Here is a 22,409-nt window from a genome sequence, read left to right on the forward strand (position 1 = left end):
TTTAATATTACTTTATAATCTATTAAATAGTTTTATTTTTATATTTTTAATAATTTATTTACCTAAATATAAAATATTCATTTCAAATCATCACCAATTTAAGTAGTTTTTATCATGATATTGGAAATATCCTAATTATTCTCTTCAAATAAATGCAAGACTGCTCCAGCCTATTTGCAGCGCTTGATTGGTCGTGATCACGAGACATTTTAAATGAATTTCGAAGATCACTTAAAATTAACGGAATTTTCCGTGATAATTTTTACACTAATTCAAACAAGAATTCTTTTCAACTAAATTTTTATTTATTTCTGCATTTGTATCCTTTTTATATTTAATCCATATACTATTAAGATGGATTTTGATATTTTCTCCTACAGTCATGTATGCTTTTCGAGATAAGATTAATATTAGAATCTTCAATTAAATATGTACTTAATAAAAATAAAAATTACAAAAATTATAATATTTCGTATTTACAGGTTTGTTGTATTATTGTACTTTGGTGCATTTTTTCAATACTATAATGCACCCCATACACTTTTTACTTTTTATTACTAAATAAAACAATCCTCATAATATTTGAATATATCCCATCATGATATTATGTGTCAAAAAGGTATTGGGATCAAATGAAATATATACAGTAAGGATAAGCTATAATAGTAACATATAGAAAAATATGACATACCTAATGAAGAGGAGTTAGTTATGATTATATGCTAATAAATATAATGGCAATTCTATGTGTAATTCAAATAGATATGATATATATGTATACAAAGCCCGAATTAACATTTTAATTTTTATAAAATTAATTATAGCTCTAACGTATATATAATTTCTCCTTTCTATAGATAATATGATAATTATTTATCAAACAAAACTTCTTAAAATAGATGACTAAAATATTTAAGATATCGTGTGCAAAATATATTGCATAGTAGAAACTCTATTTTAATTGGAAAATATATATTGAAATTATATTGTAGAAAAAAGTTTGACAATTTTAAAAATATTATATGTTGATACGGTGGCATGAGAAGGCAATGCTTATGTTACTTTTGATGAGGTGGCTAGTCGTGGGTTTGTTATTATATATTTTTATTTTTATTTTTTCCGTTACGAAGGAGGTCTAAGGCGTAGTACAATACAAGAGAAATCAATAATTAATAAAGTGGCACGGGTAGTCCCACTAGGTATCGAACCTGTGATATTTAGATTAACAGGCGATGGCGTATACCATCACGCTACACTCTCTCTTGATTGTTTTTATCTTTATTGATTCCCTTGCATGACATCCAAATCTTTACACCAACCTACCAAATAATCGATCCAATCTCTTTAAATTCGTTGGATAAGGCAATGCAATGCTCATTTGGAACATCAGAATCAATAACCTGTCGCTTTTTATATTATAGCATGTTTGAGCAGTTGACATATATAGGCTTTTCATTATTTAGTAGTAGACGAATAACGCAGGTATTTTTGAAATTCGACCAGTCTGAGTGCATGCCTGCATTTGAATATCATGGCCAAGCTCGAACCCGAAGAACCTCATTTTGTGGCTTTTCACAAATTACATAGACGTTTACGATATAGAATTTTTTTCATCCCCCTAAACATGCTTTTTAAGAACATAGCCAACAAGGCCTTGCCAACTGGGCCTGGCGAGCATATAATTACTAGTGGGCCTGGATATCACAAGAAGCCCAATATTCACGCTGGCACAGCCCAAAGTGCCTTACAGTCGGTCACCCTTGAACTGGGTAATGAGAAGGCTCATGAGTTCAAATTTCCGTTGACAAGAGCCTCTGAGAAGCGGGAATGACGAAGAACAACATCATGAAAGGAACAATGCCCTTCATGGGACATCGCGAAAATTTAATGAAGATCGAATCAGACAAATAGCAGAATGCCCAAAAACTATGTCCCAGGTAAGGTCCATTCACAAAGCAAACCTACCACACATGGATACTAAACGCCGTACTAACACTTCATTCGCAGATTCGGAAATGCAAAGTGGTCTACGGCATTGATCTTTGTCATTAGGTGAGAAGTTCCAAGTCTCAGATAAACTGTGCCTTCAGTGAAGACCAAGCCGTGGTGGATCGAGACATCCTTTCCTCGGCGATCCTCTTCTTCTCCTCTACCACCTCTAACTTCTTCTCCTGAGCCACATAATTGGATTTCGCTTCCTCAGACTCGGTCATCAAAATCTCCCAATCAGAAACGAGGTTCTCCTTCCTCAACTTCACTTCTTCCATTCTCTTCTTGAGCTCCTCCTCTTCTGCGCTGAGGCTCTCTAGCAGCTGCCTGTTTGAAAGGTGGATCTCGTGTTTCTTTTTCATGGAGGAGAACACCTGGTCTCTTGCCAACTTCTGTAGCTCGAATTCGGCATTGTCCTGCTCAAAGGTCAAGAAGTCAGAGATGAAATCATCAAAGCTGTCCCAGAAGGCTTTGATCGATTTCTGCTGATCAGACGAGAGCCCGACTTCAGCACGAGATAATGTCAACAAAGCTGCTGAGAGCCTATCCTTCATGTTCAGCTTGAAGAGGTCCGAGAGGCACTCCTTCAGGGACTGCTTAGCGTTCTCCACTTCCTCCAAGCTCGGCGACCCAGATATCAAATCAACCATCTGATCATTCTTGGTACTATTCGAGCCCGACCCTTCTCTGGCAGCTGAGTTCTCAGTTGTAATGATGAACTCCTCGAGCTTGCTGAAGAAAGACTCGAAGCGGTTCATCTCTGTAACGACTGGTGGGTCCACATCAGCAGGGATACGATCAGCCTCAGGGACGACAACCAGTGGGTGAACAGAGCGCACGTCAACCTCAACTTCCACAATCACGGTGTCATTCACCAAAAAACCATTCCTATGGTTCTTCAGGTCAGTGAGAGGTTTGAACGACGCAAAGCCCCAGTCAACCTCATCGGCGTTGAAGATGTGGCTTGTTTCTGGGGAAAAAAAAAGAAAAAAGAGTGTTGCAAAAATTATCTGAGAGTATACACCTCAGAGTATTCTGTGATCGAAGTGAAATGGCAAATCATCTAATTTTCTAACACAGACGCAATTAGTATTCTTTTGCAACAGAACATACGACAAAAACGATCGCTTAAAAGTAGCTTCCAAGTAGAAACACCATTTACAGTTGCTGCTGCTCTTAGGTACTATCCACGAAGAAAGTGGAAAGGTTGTCAGCATCTCCTGCACTAAACATAATATAAGCACGTAACAATTTTTTTCTGCACCGAACAATTTGCATGGCATCGATCCTATACCTGAAACACAGTCGACAACAGCCCGAAAAGCACAAGAAGTTCCAAGAAACTCGAAATTCTAAAAACGGGCTCACGACGAGGAAAAAACAACTGGATGAAGTATGTAATTACCCTTCCTCGAGGAAGAGCTCCGTTGATTCTGATTCACCATGATGAAGCTGAATTGGGCCGCCCTGCGCCACCCGGACGGCAAAGTCGAAGCATCAGGAACATCCAAGTATATCGAGACACTGTCCGCATTATTCCCTTTGGGGAAAACCAGCAGCCGCCTGTTTCAATTCAATCAAAGCAACCATCTATTTACAGAATCAAGCGAAGGGAGCAAGAAAGAACAAAATTTTCTGGCTCTGTTCAACAAGTCTGTCGAGTTGGGGGCTGAATTGCGGTACCATTTACAGCCGCCGGCCCTGAACTCGTCGGAGTAGTACTTTCTTTCCGTCAGCCGAGAGAAGCGCTGGATTCTCCATGTGAACTTCATCGGCTGTGGGTTCCGAGATTCCATTTTTCACCTGCTCTCAGTCCAAGACAAAAACCCAGAAAGGAAAACGGCTTCTTGTCAGTTAACAACTTCGGATTCGGAGAGAAAGAGTGGAAGAAATGCCCGCACCTGAAAGTAAATGGACGATCAGCTCAAAGCTGTGGAAACAAACCAACCCTACTGAACTTGCAGACTGAGTTTTTATATGGGCGAGGAATGGGCAACTTCTCTGAGGAGGAGTCTCTGTACTCCTCTGCAACAGGCAGAACGATCGGAGACTTTTGACTTTTGGAGAGTCCACGTGTTGTTTGATAGGTTGACCTTCTAGGCAGTCTATCTGATACACCTGTTGGTTAAGAGAGTAACGAGCCGATCTTACTCCAACTGAATGAGCCAGTCATTAATTTTGAAAACACAGTGGAAAAACATAAAAGGACCACTAAGGTCTAGCAGCTGGTGGTAACAGCGGGCAACGATTGCATTAACATCTCGGGGCTCTCGTGTAACTGTAGCTCTCCTAATAAAGAGTTTAGTGTGATAAAAAAAAAAAAATTTGTACGGGGTAGTTGTTCCTGCTCGCCGATGGCCTCCTGGCGGGGGTTGCGCCCCGCAAGAGTAGCCATGCCTATAAAATATCGGGTTTTGGAGTGTGATTACCCCTATTTTTAGTTTTATTAAGATTTTAACATTGTGTTTGGTTTCAGAGTTAAAGTAACAGTAATTTTGATCGTGGAAAATGATAAATGAGATGATATTATAAATTTAATTTGGGAAATATGTGTTTTTGTTGTGTAGTTTGTTGAGTTAAAGTTAAAGTTAAAATTTTTGACTTGGAAAATATGTATTTTTATTGTGTAGTGTGTTAAGTTAAAATTAAAGTTAAAATTTTAAAATTTTAACTTTGAATCCAAACGGAGCTTAAGAGATTTATAATATAAAGTTTGTGAGGTGATGATAATTTCCAGACACTTGCAATTGAGAGGATTACCCTTATATTGGAGGTAATATAAAAAGCGATTTTTTAATTCTAAAAAAAGAAAAAGAAAGGAAAAAAAATGATATATATGCTAATCACCTAATAAAGAAGTTCAATCAATTCACTAAGAAAAAAGGAAAAAAAAAGGTAATATCAATTACTAATAAATTAGTTAATAGAACTCCAACTTTTGCTCAGTGTCCAACACTTGATTGTTAAAGCTACTCAACTATTCCTTAATGTAGATATGTGATTACACACCTAGATAAAATGACTAATTTCCCATAAATTATAAGTTAGTGTAGAATATAAACAACTAATCACTTCACCCACGTGTTAAGCGAAATTATTAGTAAAGTCAAAATATAAGCAAAAAAATGTTGAATTCATTCTTGTAAGTTAACTCTATTACTTCGATTCACATAAAAATATATTAAATTCTACAATTGAAAATAATATTAGAAAAATTGAATAAATGAAATGAATTTATTTTAATATAAAATTAGGATTTTTAACTTTAAAATGGAATTTATAATTTTCAATTCAAGATTGGAAAACACTTTATACTTAAAACAATAATAAATTAGTCCACCAATTTAAACGTTTGAAATTAAAATAATATGAGCTTACATACTTAAAATTTGTTTAATTGTTTAATAGATTAAATAAAAATTGTTTGGTAGAGTAAATGTTGAAAATTCAAAATTTGTGGAACCTTGTATTCACTCGACATTCCTAAAATTTTCATTTTTCCTTTCAATTTTGACCCAACATTTTCATATTATTTTATTTTAGTTTTTGCTAAAAACTAAGAAGAGGAAGCTGCAGCCATCGGAGACATGGGGCAGTGATGGCAACAGCCTCTAGCGACCTTGTATGGGGCAGCAGTGGCAAAAATTGGAGTCTCGACTGCCCATGATTCACAAAGAGAGAGCCGGGAGATCAGGGGCGACAGAGGCTCCGATCCCAGCCGCCATAACAAAATAGAGATTGGAGAGCTTTTGTTTGTGGTGGGGGGTGAGAGGTGGCGAGGCTCATACCCCCGTCACTACAGCCACAGACGAGGTCTCTGGAGCAATGATGGATCAGAGCTCTCGACCACCCCTCTCCTCAATTGCTGGTGCCCCTCTCTCTCTCTCTTCCTCTCCCTCCCCTCGGACGTGTCCCCAAATAGGATCATTCTGCAATTACTTAAAAGTTTTTGGGGCATTGCTGCAAATTAATAAAAATGGGGCCGGCCGACAACCAACTCCGAGAAGCGGGAATAACGAAGAAAATCATGTAAAGAGCAATCCCCTCCATGGAACATCGAGCGAAAAATCACTGAAGTTCGAACCCGACAAATAGCAGAACACCTAATAACTATATAGCAGGTAAGGTCCATTCACAAGGCAAACCTACCCTACATGGATATCAAACAACGTACTGACATTTTATTCACAGATTCGGATATGAAAAGTGGTCTACGGGCTTAATCATCGCCACAGGCGTGAAGTTCCGAGTCTCAGACAAACTGCGCCTTCAGTGAAGACCAAGCCATGGTGGATCGAGACATCCTTTCCTCAGCAATCCGCTTCTTCTCCTCTACCACCGCTAGCTTCTTCTCTTGAGCCGTGTAATTGGATTTCGCTTCCCCGGACTCGGTCATCAAAATCTCCCAATCAGAAATGAGCTTCTCCTTCCTCATCTTCACTTCTCCCATTCTCTTCTTGAGCTCCTCCTCTTCTGCATCGAGGCTCTCCAGCAGCTGCCTGTTTGAAAGGTGGATCTCGTGGTTCTTCTTCACAGAGGAAAAGACCTGGTCTCTTGCCAACTTCTGTAGCTCAAATTCGGCATTGTCCTGCTCAAAGGTCAAGAAGTCGGAGATGAAATCTTCAAAGTTTTCCCGGAAGGCTTTGATCGATTTCTGCTGATCAGACGAGAGCCCAACTTCAGCATGGGATAATGTCAACAAAGCTGCTGAGAGTCTATCCTTCATGTTCAGCTTGAAGAGGTCCGAGAGACATTCCTTCAGGGACTGCTTAGCCTTCTCCACCTCCTCCAAGCTCAGCGACCCAGAAATCAAATGAACCATCTGATCATTCTCGGTACTATTCGAGCCTGACCCTTCTCTGGCAGCTGAGTTCTCAGTGGTAATGATGAACTCCTTGAGCTCGCTGAAGAAAGACTCGAAGCGGTTTGTCTCAGTAACGACCAGTGGTTCCGTGTCAGGAAGGCTATGATCGGCCTCAGGGACAATAACTGGTGGGTGACCATCGAGCACATCAACCTCGGCTTCCACAATCAAGGTGTCATTCAACAAAAAACCATTCATATGGGTATGCAGCTCAGCGAGAGGCTTAAATGATGTAAAGCCCCAGTCAGCCTCCCTTGCTGTGAAGGTGTGGCGTGTTTCTGCCAAAATAGAAAAAGAGGGCCACAAAAACTATCTGAGAGTTTACATCTCAGAGTATTCTGCGATCGTAATGAAACAAAAAATTGTCTATAGACACAGATTCGAATGTTTAACAACAGTATCCAAGTAGAAATAGCATTTACAATTGCTGCTGTCGTTCTTAGATACTATCCGCGAAGAAAGTTAAAAGCTTGTTAGTACCCCAGAGCAAATTACAGCATCTTACTGCATTAAATGATTTACACGATATCGATCCTACACCTGTACATTGTAGACAACAGCCCGAAAAGCACAAGAAGTTCACAAGAAACTCGAAATTCTAACAACGGACTCACGACGAGGAAAAAACAACTGGATGAAGTATGTAATTACCCCTCCTCGTGGAAGAGCTCCGTTGATTTTGATTCACCATGATCAAGCTGAATTGTGCCTCCCTGCGCCACCCGGACGGCAAAGTCGAAGCATCAGGAACATCCAAGTATATCGAGACACTGTCCGCATTATTCCCTTTGGGGAAAACCAGCAGCCGCCTGTTTCAATTCAATCAAAGCAACCATCTATTTACAGAATCAAGCAAAGGGAGCAAGAAAGAACAAAATTTTCTGGCTCTGTTCAACAAGTCTGTCGAGTTGGGGGCTGAATTGCGGTACCATTTACAACCGCCGGCCGTGAAATCGTCGGAGTAGTACTTTCTTTCCGTCAGCCGAGAGAAGCGCTGGATTCTCCATGCGAACTTCATCGGCTATGGGTTCCGAGATTCCATTTTTCACCTGCTCTCAGTCCAAGACAAAAACCCAGAAAGGAAACGGCTTCTTGTCAGTTAACAACTTCGGATTCGGAGAGAAAGAGTGGAAGAAACGCCCGCACCTGAAAGTAAATGGACTATCAGCACAAAGCTTTAACCCTACTGAACTTGCAGATTGAGCTTCTTTATACTGGACGGAGCTGATGGGATGGGGAAAATACGGAGGAGAAGAAGATGGGCGAGGGAAAGGCAACTTACTCCGCGAAGGAGTCTCTTCCCCTGTAACTCAAAAAAAATGATCGGAGACCTTTTTGACCTTATGGATATTCCAAGGAAAGGAATGCTATTAAGTAGCAAACAGATTATCTTTGATTTTAAAATTGAGTTGAGTTGAGTTTTAATTTTAATTCGTTTGTAATGGTTGTAATATTGAATTGTGAGAAAAATATGAAAAAGTAAAAAAAGTAATTATTATATTGTTGAATTGTGAAAAAAATAATGAATAATTGAGATAATTTATTATTAAAAATTGAATTGAATAGTTAAAAAAATTGAAAAAAATAAAAAAGTAATAATTGTGTTGTTGACTTTTATTGTACAGTGAGCAGAGTTAAAGTTTGAGTTAAAATCTTAAAATCAGATTGCGAAATCAAACGGGCTGTAATCGTTGCCTCGAGTTATCCATTTTTTCTTTTTCTTTTTTCTTTTGATTGAGGCGTTAATAATTTTCCAACCAATAGTAAAATTTAGACTTGATTTAGAAGCGTTCTTACCGTTGTGATATAATTGATGAAAAATAATACCGATTTCAAAATAATTTTAATATTGAATAGATTATCTTTTCATTAAAATTAAAAGAATATATGATATATTCAAAAGAGGACGCAAGGCAATAATATACATTTTCACCTGACAACTTTCAAGTTTGATACTCATTGCAAAATTGCATTTACCTTTTATTAATTATTAGAATTCTTATTTTATTATACCAGTTGTATGAGCCTCATTCATGACCGAAAAAGAATACGATATACTTACCAATTACTTGATAAAAGAAGTGCTATAAAAAACTAGTTAATATAACTCCAATTCTTGCCCATAAAGTCCAACACTCAGTTGTTAAAGTTACTCAACTATTCTTCAATTTAAACATGTGATGATACGTCGAAATAAAATGATAACAAATTTTATGTAATTCATAAGTTTATGTAGATTATAATGAAAGACAATAACAAAACTTGGAGGGGAGAGAGTGACTTTTATAAATAGCTTTTAAAGGGGCTAGAGCTTGGAGGAGGAAAAGAGGTAAGTAAGTTTAGTATAATAAAGTAAAAATCACAATAACTAATAATGCTTTGTTTGGTTTTATAATGTGATTTTAAAATCACATTTTAACTTAATTCTATCCACAATAAAACAAAATAATTCATACAAAATTAAATGATGTGTCCTATTTATATCATTTTTTTTCCACAACAAAACAAAATAATTCGTATAAAGTCAAAATGTGGACTTCATACATAACCATTTATACAACTCTTTTTTAAAATTAAAATTTGATTTTAAAATGTTACTTACAAACCAAACGTAGCATAAATATGGGAGCTTGTATTCACTTGACATCCCTATAATTTTCATTTTTCTTTTCAGTTTGACCCAACATTTTCATATTATTTAATTTTTCTTTTTGGCTAAAAATTAAGAAAAGGAAGTTGCAGCCATCAGAGACATGGGGCAGCGATGGCAGCTGCCTCTAGCGATCTTGTATAGAGCAGCAGTGGCAAGGATTGGAGTCTCGACTGCCCATGATCTCCCCAGTCACAAAGAGAGAGTCGGGAGATCATGGGCGATGGAGGCTCCGATCCCAGCCGCCATAACAAAATAGAGATTGGAGAGCTTTTGTTTGTGGAGGGGGTGAGGCCCATATCCCCGTCACTACAGCCATAGATGAGGTCTCTGGAGCGACGATGGATCAGAGCTCTCGACCACCCCCTCTCCTCAACTGCTGGTGCCTCTCTCTCTCTCTCACTCTTCCTCCCCTCAGCCGCGTCCCCAAATAGGATCATTCTGCAGTTACTTAAAAGTTTTTGGGGCATTGCTGCAAATTAATAAAAATGGGGCTGGCTGACAACCAACTCCGAGAAGCGGGAATAACGAAGAAAATCATGTAAAGAACAATCCCCTCCATGGAACATCGAGCGAAAAATCACTGAAGTTCGAACCCGACAAATAGCAGAACACCTAATAACTATATACCAGGTAAGGTCCATTCACAAAGCACACCTACTCTACATGGATATCAAACACCGTGCTGACATTTTATTCACAGATTCGGATATGCAAAGTGGTCTACGGGCTTAATCATCGCCACAGGCGTGAAGTTCCAAGTCTCAGACAAACTGTAACTTCAGTGAAGACCAAGCCGTGGTGGATCGAGACATCCTTTCCTTGGCAATCCTCTTCTTCTCCTCTACCACCTCTAACTTCTTCTCTTGAGTCACATAATTGGATTTCGCTTCCTCAGACTCGGTCATCAAAATCTCCCAATCAGAAACGAGCTTCTCCTTCCTCATCTTCACTTCTCCCATTCTCTTCTTGAGCTCCTCCTCCTCTGCGTCGAGGCTCTCCAGCAGCTGCCTGTTTGAAAGGTGGATCTCGTGGTTCTTCTTCACAGAGGAAAAGACCTGGTCTCTTGCCAACTTCTGTAGCTCAAATTCGGCATTGTCCCGCTCAAAGGTCAAGAAGTCGGAGATGAAATCATCAAAGTTGTCCTGGAAGGCTTTGATTGATCTCTGCTGATCAGACGAGAGCCCAACTTCAGCATGGGATAATGCCAACAAAGCTGCTGAGAGCCTATCCTTCATGTTCAGCTTGAAGAGGTCCGAGAGACATTCCTTCAGGTACTGCTTAGCCTTCTCCACCTCCTCCAAGCTCGGCGACCCAGAAATCAAACGAACCATCTGATCATTCTCGGTACTATTCGAGCCTGACACTTCTCTGGCAGCTGAGTTCTCAGTGGTAATGATGAACTCCTTGAGCTCGCTGAAGAAAGACTCGAAGCGGTTTGTCTCTGTAACGAACAGTGGTTCCATGTCAGGAGGGCTACGATCAGCCTCAGGGACAATAACCGGTGGGTGAACAGCGAGCACATCAACCTCGGCTTCCACAATCAAGGCGTCATTCACCAAAAAACCATTTATATGGGTATGCAGCTCAGCGAGAGGCTTAAATGATGTAAAGCCCCAGTCAGCCTCCCCTGCTTTGAAGGTGTGGCGTGATCCTGCCAAAATAGAAAAAAGAGGGCCACATAAACTATCCGAGAGTTTGCATCTCAGAGTATTCTGCGATTGTAGTGAAACGAAAAATTATCTATATATCTAACACCGACGCAGATTCGAATGTATAACAACGGTTCCCAAGTAGAAATAGCATTTACAATTGCTGCTGTTGTTCTTAGATACTATACTATCCGCGAAGAAAGTTAAAAGCTTGTTAGTACCCCACAGCAAATTACAGCATCTTACTGCATTAAATGATTTACACGATATCGATCCTACACGTGTGACATAGTTGACAACAGCTCGGAAAGCACAACCAGTGCACAAGAAACTCGAAATTCTAAAAAAGACTCACGACGAGGAAAAACAACTGAATAAAGTATGCAATTACCCTTCCTCGTGGAAGAGCTCTGGTGATTCTGATTCACCATGATCAAGCTGAATTGGGCCTCCCTGCGCCACCCGGACGGCAAAGTCGAAGCATCAGGAACATCCAAGTATATTGAGACATAGTCCACATTATTCCCTTTGGGGAAAACCAGCAGCCGCCTGTTTTAATTCAATCAAAACAACCATCCTTTTTACAGAATCAAGCAAAGGGAGCAAGAAATAACGAATTTTTCTGGCTCTTTTCAACAAGTCGGTCGAGTTGGGGGCTGAATTGCGGTACCATTTACAGCCGCCGGCCGTGAACTCGTCGGAGTAGAGCTTTCTAACGTTCAGCCGAGAGAAGTTCTCGAGCGTCCATGTGAACTTCACCGGCTGCGGGTTCAGAGATTCCATTTTTCGCCTGCTCTCAGTCCAAGATGAAAACCCAGAAAGGAAAGTCTTCTTGTCTGTTAAAAGCTTCGGATTCAGTGAGGAAGAAACGCCACACCTGAAGGTAAATGGACGATCAGCTCAAACCTTAACGAAGCAAAGCCCCACTGAATTTGCAGATCGAGCTTCTTTATAGTGGAGGGAGCTGATGGGGTGGGGAAGATACGGAGGAGAAGAAGATGGGCGAGGGAAAGCAAACTTCTCCGCGACGGAATCTCTGCCTCTGTAACTCCAACAAAATGACCGGAGACCTTTTTGACCTTTCGGATAGTCCAAGGAGCGGAATGCTACATAATTAAATCATTCCCCCATATTATCCATTTTTTCTTTTTCTTTTTTCTTTTGATTGAGGTGTTAATAATTTCCAACCGATAGTAAAGTTTAGACTTGATTTAGAAGTGTTCTTACCGTTGTGATAATTGATGAAAAATAATACTGATTTCAGAATAATTTTAAACCTTTTCATTAAAATTAAAAGAATATATGATATTTACAGAAGAGAACGTAATACAATAGCATATATCTTCATCTGATAACTTTCAAGTTCAATACTCATTGCGAGAATGCATGCGCATTTTATTAACTATTATGATTTTTATTTTATTATACTAGTCATCACATGTGCCTTTAACACTCGGTTGTTAAAGTTACTCAACTATTCTTCAATTTAAACATGTGATGACGCGTCGAAATAAAACGATAAGAAATTTTTTGTAATTCATTAGTTTATGTAGATTAAAATAAAAGACTAACAAAACTTGGAGGGGAGAGAGTGACTTTTATAAATAGCTTTTAAGGGTGGCTAGACCTTGGAGGAGGAGAAAACTTTTGTTTCGGTTACAAAAAAAGTTAGTGAATTTAGTATAATGAAATAAAAATCGTAGTACCTAATAAATGGGCGGGTATCAATATAATTTCTACCTAATATATATATATATATATATATATATGACAAATATTCATCGGAAAAAATATACACCAACAAAGTATTAGTTGAATAGTAAGCAACTTTAACCCATATAAGGAGAAGAATACAAGTTTGAGTTTCAGAAATAACACTTATTGAAAGGGAAAATAACTTTAATGCTCGATCCTTGAATTGGAAAAGTAATGTCTCCCATAATTTTTTTATCAAAAAAAATATATGGATAATTAAATTCTTTTTCATTAAAAAGATAAATTATATTTACTTATTTTTTAGTCTTAAAAGAGGTCCATTAATTGGAAAAAAGCGAAATAAAGTGGCACATAAGTCCCACGAGAGATGATTGAACCCAACAACTTCGTTTCAAAAGAACATTGCATAAGCATCTCAATAAATCCACATTAATATGAAGGGTAAATTTCGACGACGCTCCTTATAGTTTGTGAAATAGTCAGTGACACCTCTCTTTTAAAAAATTAGCCACTCCCCACCCCTACTTTCGCTGACGTGGCACTAAGAGAATATTCACTTTGCTACATGGATCCCATGTCACGGAACTGCACAAATCGACCGGTTATCTGATTCATTTATCCGAATCAAATCTGACTTGATTTAAGAAAAAATAGTAGAAATCGGCAAAAGAAGGGGTGGTGTGTGGCTAATTCTGAAAGGGGGTATCGCTGGCCATTTTACAAATTATAGGGAGTGTCATCGAAATTTACGATAATATCAACAATCGTCTGTTTCACCTTTGTTCTAGATGTCGGCAGGCTTTTAGCTGGCACAGTTCTGCAAATTTGGCCAAGGGTACAAATGGTTTGTCCGAACTCACTGTTTCCCTTTTCCTTCTTTCCCATCCGATGATATAAGACCGACGTAGCATGCAACAATCATGAAAAGCGAAGAAGAGAAACTAAGCATGCGAAAGTCCTTAGTGACTGGTATCTCATCAAATTCTGTATAAGACCTTTATAAGACCTCTAGGGAGCATTCGGGATGCTGCAAGCCGCGGCATTGCTCCCAAGCTTCATAAGAATCTTTTCTCTGTTCACATAATGAATTTCAACAATGTATTAATGGCAACTGAACTGAACATGGTGTGTCGAGGGGAGAGGGAAATAGAGAGAGGGAGAGACAGTACTTCGAACCTTGAAATGGTTCCATAGGATTTCAGAGTCATTGAGATACTGGGGAAAGCACAAGCGACATGAAGGCAAAGCGCCACTGCAAGATGGCCATAGGATATTACATTTGAAAAGTGGCCATCATAGGTGAAAACTAGTTTGAGTTGCCAGAAGGCGAAGAGATGACCGAATGAGTTACCCGTGAGATATCCTCAGCTGGAACCTGCAGTTTCTTTTGCATCCGGACCTTGATGTGTGCTAACGTCTCACCTTCATGTATGACCAATAGAAATGGTTCCCCAAAGTTGCATATTATTTGCTGAGATCGATGGTAAAATGACCAAATGAGCTGTTTACCAATTATATGAAGTCCAAATAGAGCAAGAACGGTGAAATGGAAATAGGAGAGCTCGGTACCATCTGGTTTTTAGCAGTTTTTTTTCAGAAGTGATAAGCGTGAATCGCGTGGTGGAAGGGGCCAAGGTTCTCCTCTTCTAGGATCTGGTTCAGATGGGAATAAACAGAGGAACCTCTTTCAGGAAAAATTGGGCAATTTCTAATTCGGAATAGTAAATACATAAACAGGATTTCACTGCTAACTCAACCCACTGAATAGAAAGGCAGGTTACATCTTCTGCACGTAAAGTCCTGTACTGATCATTTATGTTCTCAATCTTGTCACTGAGAGTTAAGATCTGCAGGGATGAAACAACAATGTTAAACCAAAGATTTCTCTGTAATGGGCTCGTTCATAACCTGATTGTTTAGTTGCCAATTTCGATGCAAACTTTGTTGAGTAAGAGAAGATATAGAATCGTAATGTATGCCTCATCACGAGCATGTATTCAATGGAGAGAGGAAATCATGGTACCATGTAGATTTTGTGGTAAAAAACTTGCAGCAGTCTAAGTTCGGTTACTGGATGAGATAAACTCAAACCTGCTTCAAGGTGTATTATGGAACAATGAAATTCAGGAATGAGAGCATGCATAAAAAGTATCAGATGTTAAATTAATGACTCTGATGCCCCGGAGCATATTCAATAATAAGCAAATCGCACCTTCTTTTTGAGCTTGTTGAGCCCGTCTCCCACAGTGCTCTGTTTCAGCGGCCAAAGATAATGAATCACAACCTAAAATAGAGGGATACACCATTACTAAAGAGGTCAAGACAAAACCAGATGAACATAAAATGGCATCAGAAGAAGATAGCCGGGAACAGAAACGCCCTTGACCAGTCATTGCATGTTGGAAAGCAAGTTTCAATTTCTTTAGGCCTTCCAATTCTGGAAGAGGTATGCCCAAAACTTCATAATACAAGATAACTGAAGTCTGCTAAGCGAGAGAGCAAGAGTAATGAGCCATTTGAAACCAGTAATATCTGATGCTCGAGATGATAATTCGTAAGAACAAACCAAAATTCGAATGGAGTATGTGACATCTACCTGGTTATGATGAACCAGCATGTCTACCAAGGTCTGCACGCCGCCGTACTTGATTGGTCGTGGCTTTGGCTGTTGAGAGTAGCAGTTGTGAGACGTTAGTTGAATTTTGGTTGGATCATCTAAACCGATTTGATGAGCCACTCTGCCACCACTTCAACGTAGCATGTAGCTTCGACCTTTAAAAATCACAAACACGTTTTCATCAATGCCTAGCATTACTGCGAAATCCATCCATGTAGCAATTTTTAAGCAGTACTCACAACTCGAGAACAAATTCTTCCTTATTTGGTCTTTCCAAGGATCGGAAGTGAACAATCTGTGCAGCAATGATAAACTAGATATCAGCTAACAAACAGCATAAGGAGTTAGGAATGACTAAAGGTACAACCATTGTAATACCAACCTCATTCATAATTCAAGGAGAAAAGTAAACAGCAAATAGAAATTTCAAGGCAAATAAAGTGTCCCACTCGAATTTATCATCAAGTATACAGCTCTTACAAAGCAAAAAGGGTAAATAACAATTTTACACGTGATATAATTTCCTTGTCCTGACTAACAATCTAAGGTGAAACATGTTCGTAGGACACTACCTGGTGATTAATATTCCATAGGTAAAGGAACATCAGAACATTGAGTTCCTTCCTCGCTTTCAACCAGAGCTTTCTGAAAGGAAATGATATCCCAATCTTCAGTATATAACAAAGGAACAGAGAAGTTGATAAACAATGGATTCCGAATTAAAGATGCTCTACACCAATGTATATACCTGACTCATTTGAACAAAAGACATCTCATCTTGATGCTCAGATGTGTCACTTGGGATCGAACTTTAATCTCCTAAGAGCAAATGTCCAACCAGAACAGATAAACGCGTTGAAATGAATGTAGATCACATCTAGAATTTTAGACATGATAAAGGCCGTCATCTTAGGCTGTGTTTGATAAATTAAGTGCTTAAAAATTAAGCACTTAATTAGTTAATGGAAGAAACGTATAGGAAGAAGGGATGACAGAATAAGGAAAAGAGAATTTTGTGAGAGATAAGAGCAACAATAAGTGAATAATGACTTATTTCATTAAGTCAAAATTTTCTACTTATTTCATTAAGTGATTTTTTGCTTAATAATTAAGTGGTTTAGACCCTCATCTCTTTATCTTTTCCTCTTTACACTCATTTTCTCATATAACTAACTTGGAACTAACTTTTAAGCGCTTATTTAATTAAGTTGAAATAAACACATTCTTAAATTCTGATACATACAAATCATACTGCCTTACATCTCATGGTAGCGGATAATTCCAAAATCAACATTCAATTAGAAATAGAACTCAGCCAATGGTTTTCGTATTGCTCCTGCATTAAAGTTCAACTATGGTCATGCACATTAAATTTCGTGCAACCATCAGCATACCACTCCGCGGAAACCAATATCAATTTACAATTGCTCATAAAGTTGGCATCAAAGAGCACCATTAAGCATCAGAGAACGGGGGCATTACAAGGAATTGTGCCTTCAGGGAAGACCAAGCAGCGGCGGATCGGGACATCCTTTCCTCAGCGATCCTCTTCTTCTCCTCAGCCTCTGCTAACTTCTTCTCTTGAGATGTGTATTTGGACTTCATTTCCTCGGACTTGGTCATCAGACTCTCCCAGTCCGAGATGAGCTTCTCCTTCCTTGAATTCACTTCCTCCAATCTCTTCCCGATCTCTTCTTCCTCCTCAGTGATCGCCTCCAATAGCTGTTTGTTTGATAGGTGCGCCTCATGGTTCTTCTTCATGGCAGAGAACATCTGATCTCTCGTGAGCTTCTGCAGCTCAAACTCAGAGTTGTCCTGCTCGAACATCAGGAAATCAGATATGAAATCATCAAAGTTGTCCCAGAAGGCTCTGATCGATCTCTGCTGATCACATGAGAGGCCGACTTCGGCACGTGTCAAAGTCGACAGAGCAGCGGCTAGTCTATCTTTCATGTTCAACTTGAAGAGGTCCGAGAGGCATTCCTTCAAGGACTGCTTAGCCTCCTCCACCTCTTCCGAGCTTGGAGAACCAGACATCATATCACACATTTGAATGTTACTATCATTATTTGAGCTCGATCCTTCTTTGTTCTCAGTGATAACAATGAACTCCTCAAGCTCGGTAAAGAAAGAGTCAAAATGGTTCGTCTCCATGACTGGACGTGCATTGACAGCAACAACTGATGGGACTGCATTAGGTTGGTTATTTGTCTCTGCGACTTGGTGAGAGTTGACGACTGATGTGGCCATGTAAGGAACGGGACGAGGAGCAGCCTCAGGGACAACAACCGGAGGAACAACAGCAAGCACATCGACCTCAGCTTTGACAATGACAGTGTCATTGACGACGTAAATGATGCATATCCCCAACTAGCTTCCCGTGCCTTGAACACGTAGACGGTTTCTGCAGTTTTTCTTAGGGTGTTAAATAATGCTTTCTCGGAAGTATGAGAGTGCAAGTAATTTCTTTCTTTTCCAATTTCTCGGAAAGCCAAAAAAAAAAAAGGCCGAATGAGTTGTGCGGATGAAACAGCCAACGTACCAATAGGTAAGCAGATTACGGGGATACCTACCTTTTCTGGTGGAAAAGCTTCCATCGTTCTGATTGATCATGGTCAAGGTGAAGTATGCCTCTCTGCTCCATCCTGTTGGCAAAGTTGCAGCATCCGGAACGGCCAAGTAAATCGCGAAATGATCCAACTTAACCCCTTTGGGAAAAATCAGTATCGTCCTATTTCAATAAAATCATTTGACACTGAATGAGAAAGGAAAACAGAATCACTCGAAAGTTTCAAATTCTACCAGAAGATACCTTTCCAATCTAAGGTTTGAAATCACGTACCATTGACAACCGCCAACGGTGAAGACATCAGAGTAGTACTTCTTCTGAGTCAACGAGGAGTAGTTGTTGATCCTCCATGTATAGCTTCCAGACGGATGATTCTGCAAATCCATTCTCGACTGGTTGGTCAACGGGAAGCAAAATTCTGTTGAACAGCGGACAAAGAACTGCTTTGTCAGGGAGAGGTAGCTACCCAGCTACAGATTTGTCATTTCGAAGTTCAGGAACTTTGAGGAAGACAGAAACTTGATATGAAAAGCTTGGACTTCGAAATCTTTCCGTTAATGGAAATCGATTGAGAAGCACATATTCATCCGGGGGGGTGGGGACGATCGGTGCGTGGACATAAATGTCTTTATGACACGATCAATAATTCGATAGTTTTGGTTCAGCGTGGGCTGAAAAATAAAGAAAAGTTTAGGGGGGATTCGATTATTTTGAGAAACAATTGAAATATATATATATATATATATATATTCATTTGCTATGAACTTTCCGCCAACTCCGATGTAAGCTTCCGCCATGAATGTTTTGCTGGTGGGAATTGCAAGGTCAACTCCTGCTGCTGAAAGCCATGGTTGGCAAAGTCAACCCACTCGTACAACAAATATATCCACACAAAGATATAATTAATATAAACAATATATATGCGTGTGTGTATGTATACATACCACCGCGTAACTTGGGGAGAAAGGCGCCTAAAATGGCCAAAAGTCACCCAGCATTTCTCATACGTATCCCTTTTCTTCCTTTTATTTCATTTTTTTCAATTTCTCGTAATCAGTAATTAAAAAGTCTACCACAAACTTTGTTTATCCAACCGTCTCTATGTAAATTTTTTTATTAAAGTTTTATCATATCTGTATACTGATGGATGGATTATAAATCCAATATTACTTCTAAGCAATACCCATCAAGAGATCTGTGTCAGATCATGGAATATTCATCCCGACAAGAAATTATACCGGCACTGAGGTGCCTGGGTCCCAGTCCGGGAGTTCTAGCAACAGACGAGGTTGCTGGATTAAGATCTCGTATTACAGTTCCCGACTCTGTTTTTGAATGTGAAAAAAGATCGAACGCTACATCAAATCACTTTCCTAAACCATAGGCACTTCATTTGAAATCTTCCTTAGGAAAGATCAGAAAGCAGCAATGGACGGCACATCCTTTATTCATTTATATAGGTTACAGAGAACTTTTGGTAGAGCCAGTTCAAGTTTTTCAAAGGAATTGTGCTTTAAGTGAAGACCATGCTGCAGCAGACCGAGACATCGTTTCCTCAGCGATCCTCTTTTTTTCCTCGGCCTCTGCTAACTTCTTCTCCTGAGCCGTGTACTTGGACTTTGTTTCCTCGGACATGGTCATCAGGCGCTCCCAGTCGGACATGAGCTTCTGCCTCATTGACTTTAGTTCCTCCATTCTCCTCTTGAGCCCGTCCTCCTCCTTGTTGAGGCTCTCCAGCAGCTGCTTGTTCGAAAGGTGGATCTCGCGGTTCCTCTTAATGGCGGAGAACATTTGGTCTCTTGCCAACTTCTGCAGCTCAAACTCAGAGTTCTCCTGCTCAAAGCTTAAGAAATCGGAGATAAACTCATTAAAATTGTCCCAGAAGCCTTTGACCACTTTCTGCTGATCCGATGTTAATCCGACCTCGGCACGGGTCAGAGTCTGCAATGCTGCGGCAAGCTTATCTTTCATGTTCAACTTGAAGAGGTCGGAAAGGCATTCCTTCAGGGACTGCTTAGCCTCCTCCACCTCTTCCAAATTCGGAGACCCGGAAATCAAATCAAACATTTGATCATTACTCCTGCTTGAGCCCGGTCCTTCTTTGTTGGCAGAGGTCTCAGCACTAACAATAAGTTCCTCCAGCTCACTAAAGAAAGAGTCAAAGCGGTTTGCATCTGTGATCAAGCGAGCAGTGACAGCCGGTGGTACCACGTTAGGAGGGCTACTTCCAGCCTCAGGGAAGTCAGTTGGAGGGACGGCAGTTGGAGGAACGGCAACTGGGGGGACAGGAATTGGAGGGACGACAGCTTGCACCTCAACTTCAGCTTTCACAATTACAGCGTCATTAATGAGAAAACCTTTGGTCCTGTCACGAAGCTCAGTGAGAGGCTTGTACAATGCAAAGCCCCAGTCAACCTCCCGCGCATTGAACCGATGGCGAGTATCTGCAAATCATAGTTTATTTTCTCAAGTAAAACCTGTGCCTAAGTTCCTTCTTCTTCGTACTTACGGAAAATAAAGACAAGTTTTCACAATTTCACAACAGAATCACACATTCTGAACTGAAACGGTTTCTGTCATTAGCAGGTTATGACATTTTCCTGAAATCGGACGGAATTTCTAACCCCAGAAATAAGACAAAAAACAGCCAGAAGTATCAAGACAATATACCAAATCCTGTCCTCAACAGACTGAAAATCCAAAAGATTACAGCTCCTAAAATACAACAAACATGCACCAGAAACAGGAAACAAGCGGCAGCAAACTGAAGTGAGTAGAAATAACGGGAGAGAAATGTAACCTTTCTTTGTCGAACGGCTTTGGTCATGCTGATTGACCATAGTGAAGGTCATGAAGACCTCTCTAGCCCACCCTGATGGCAGAGTTGCAGAGTCAGGGACATCCAAGTAAATGGCGAAATAGTCCGAATTATTTCCTTTGGGAAAAATTAGTATCCTCCTGTTTCAGATCAACCCGTTTGTAGGAACGAAACAATTACTCGAACGCTGCATAACAATTCTGTTGATAAAGTTTAGTAGAACTAATTGAACATACCATCTACAACCTCCAACAGTGAACACATCGGAGTAGTACTTCTTCTGAGTCATCAGGGAGAAGTAGTTGATCCTCCATGTATAACTTCCCGAGGAAGGACTCCGGGTATCCATTCTTGCTGTAAAAAAGAAGAGATAGCCAAAAACTTTGGCAGTTCAGATTCTTCAGAAGAAGAGGAACTCGATCTAACAGGAATCAAACGAACACTAACATCAGAAACTAAAATCAGTCACCAGAACAATCAATACGCTTAACCGGAAAAGGAAATATAAGGATAGCTCGTCTGTGGAAGGCTTCGAATTTGAAAACTTGGTGCAGCGGGAAGCAAATTAGATCGGGAAGCTAATAATCGAAGTTGATCACCTGAGATGAAAGCTTCCTCGGGGACTCCTGGCGTCACAGTCCTCCTTTTAGCTATGAGAAAGGATACCTTCTCCCAGAAAGCTTTTGCAAATGGCATTTGTATATTCGGCTGTGTAATGTCAGTTGACTTCCCCTTTCTGTCCAGTGGCAGAGTTGACATTTGCAAGCATGATTGGGCCTCAGCATAAATAGCCCTGTTTCTTGGTCTTTGTTAATATATTTCTATACTGTATAATACAACTGCCAAGTCCTTTTAACAAATATTGTTTTCCTTATTTGCCCTCAAGGGCTCCAACCATCGACCCTTAACATCATTCTTAATTTGTTATCCTTTAGAAATATGTTCTCTTCTTCCCCCGGAAAATTACTGTTACAACGTATATCAAGGCAAAGACAAAGGGAGAAATTCGAAGAGAGAATTTCAGATTTCAATCTGACATAAGATCCACTTATGAAAGGTCAAGTTCATCGAGACAGGTAACTAGTTCAAAGCTGTACTGACATTGTAAATGTTACTACCTATCGATAAATGTTTTGGTTACAAAAAGCAATTCCAGCACTATAATGGCCCAGCTATATTCAGAGGAACTGGGCCTTCAAAGATGACCAAGCAGCTGCTGAGCGGGACATTCTCTCCTCGGATATCGTCTTTCGTTCCTCGACTTCTGCTAGCTTTGGTTTCTAAGAAATGCACTTCGACTTTGTTTCCTCTGACTCGGCTATTAGAGCCTCCCAATCTGAAACAAGTTTAGCATTCCTAGATCTTGTCTCCTCCAGCTTCTATTTCAGCTCTTCCTCTTCCATGGTGAGTTTCTCTGACAATTCTTTATAGGAAAGATGTGTCTCACGGTTCTTCTTCATGGGAGAAACGAGTAGGTCGTTCTGTAGTTTCTGCAATTCATACTCAGAATTATCCTGCTCGAAAGTCGAGTAAT

General features: G+C 39.8%; 5 protein-coding genes across 9 annotated transcripts; all 5 read right to left on the bottom strand.

Annotated features, from left to right (window-relative positions):
• Nucleotides 1–1,846: 1,846 nt before the first annotated feature.
• LOC116194107 (MATH domain and coiled-coil domain-containing protein At3g58270-like) lies at nucleotides 1,847–4,055 on the bottom strand. The gene is made up of 4 exons (XM_031522829.1): nucleotides 3,891–4,055; nucleotides 3,673–3,792; nucleotides 3,395–3,552; nucleotides 1,847–2,959 (listed from the first exon to the last, which is right to left on the bottom strand). The coding sequence occupies exons 2-4, from the start codon at nucleotides 3,783–3,785 to the stop codon at nucleotides 2,070–2,072; spliced, it is 1,161 nt and encodes a 386-aa protein (XP_031378689.1). The 5' UTR covers nucleotides 3,786–3,792; nucleotides 3,891–4,055; the 3' UTR covers nucleotides 1,847–2,069.
• A 1,947-nt stretch (nucleotides 4,056–6,002) lies between these two features.
• LOC116197506 (MATH domain and coiled-coil domain-containing protein At3g58410-like) lies at nucleotides 6,003–8,195 on the bottom strand. Of its 2 annotated transcripts, XM_031527671.1 has the most exons (4): nucleotides 8,000–8,195; nucleotides 7,783–7,902; nucleotides 7,505–7,662; nucleotides 6,003–7,131 (listed from the first exon to the last, which is right to left on the bottom strand). In XM_031527671.1, the coding sequence occupies exons 2-4, from the start codon at nucleotides 7,869–7,871 to the stop codon at nucleotides 6,242–6,244; spliced, it is 1,137 nt and encodes a 378-aa protein (XP_031383531.1). In that variant the 5' UTR covers nucleotides 7,872–7,902; nucleotides 8,000–8,195; the 3' UTR covers nucleotides 6,003–6,241. The 2 variants fall into 2 exon arrangements, with proteins under 2 accessions (XP_031383531.1, XP_031383532.1); XM_031527672.1 differs by lacking the exon at nucleotides 8,000–8,195 and having other exon boundaries at nucleotides 7,783–7,925.
• A 1,833-nt stretch (nucleotides 8,196–10,028) lies between these two features.
• Nucleotides 10,029–12,239, bottom strand: LOC116197611 (MATH domain and coiled-coil domain-containing protein At3g58410-like). 2 transcript variants are annotated; one of them, XM_031527789.1, is made up of 4 exons: nucleotides 12,062–12,239; nucleotides 11,826–11,991; nucleotides 11,547–11,704; nucleotides 10,029–11,157 (listed from the first exon to the last, which is right to left on the bottom strand). In XM_031527789.1, the coding sequence occupies exons 2-4, from the start codon at nucleotides 11,936–11,938 to the stop codon at nucleotides 10,268–10,270; spliced, it is 1,161 nt and encodes a 386-aa protein (XP_031383649.1). In that variant the 5' UTR covers nucleotides 11,939–11,991; nucleotides 12,062–12,239; the 3' UTR covers nucleotides 10,029–10,267. The 2 variants fall into 2 exon arrangements, with proteins under 2 accessions (XP_031383649.1, XP_031383648.1); XM_031527788.1 differs by having other exon boundaries at nucleotides 11,826–12,239.
• A 972-nt stretch (nucleotides 12,240–13,211) lies between these two features.
• LOC116197133 lies at nucleotides 13,212–18,892 on the bottom strand. Of its 3 annotated transcripts, none has more exons than XR_004154997.1 (13): nucleotides 18,331–18,892; nucleotides 18,062–18,219; nucleotides 16,971–17,892; nucleotides 16,237–16,307; nucleotides 16,061–16,133; nucleotides 15,728–15,783; nucleotides 15,468–15,643; nucleotides 15,084–15,354; nucleotides 14,633–14,718; nucleotides 14,441–14,524; nucleotides 14,223–14,342; nucleotides 14,048–14,123; nucleotides 13,212–13,943 (listed from the first exon to the last, which is right to left on the bottom strand). XR_004154997.1 is itself a non-coding variant. In XM_031527168.1 (3 exons), exon 3 carries the CDS (start codon nucleotides 17,736–17,738, stop codon nucleotides 16,944–16,946), a length of 795 nt encoding a protein of 264 aa, XP_031383028.1. In that variant the 5' UTR covers nucleotides 17,739–17,892; nucleotides 18,062–18,219; nucleotides 18,331–18,871; the 3' UTR covers nucleotides 16,714–16,943. The 3 variants fall into 3 exon arrangements, 1 of the variants encoding a protein (XP_031383028.1); XR_004154996.1 differs by having other exon boundaries at nucleotides 13,213–13,943; nucleotides 15,084–15,155; nucleotides 18,331–18,889; XM_031527168.1 differs by lacking the exons at nucleotides 13,212–13,943; nucleotides 14,048–14,123; nucleotides 14,223–14,342; ... (5 more) ...; nucleotides 16,061–16,133; nucleotides 16,237–16,307 and having other exon boundaries at nucleotides 16,714–17,892; nucleotides 18,331–18,871.
• A 583-nt stretch (nucleotides 18,893–19,475) lies between these two features.
• Nucleotides 19,476–21,624, bottom strand: LOC116197132 (MATH domain and coiled-coil domain-containing protein At3g44800-like). The gene is made up of 4 exons (XM_031527166.1): nucleotides 21,475–21,624; nucleotides 21,112–21,229; nucleotides 20,858–21,015; nucleotides 19,476–20,501 (listed from the first exon to the last, which is right to left on the bottom strand). The coding sequence occupies exons 1-4, from the start codon at nucleotides 21,569–21,571 to the stop codon at nucleotides 19,555–19,557; spliced, it is 1,320 nt and encodes a 439-aa protein (XP_031383026.1). The 5' UTR covers nucleotides 21,572–21,624; the 3' UTR covers nucleotides 19,476–19,554.
• Nucleotides 21,625–22,409: the final 785 nt, after the last annotated feature.

The sequence above is a fragment of the Punica granatum genome, chromosome 2, assembly GCF_007655135.1.
Source record: "Punica granatum isolate Tunisia-2019 chromosome 2, ASM765513v2, whole genome shotgun sequence".
Classification (NCBI taxonomy): Eukaryota; Viridiplantae; Streptophyta; class Magnoliopsida; order Myrtales; family Lythraceae; genus Punica; species Punica granatum.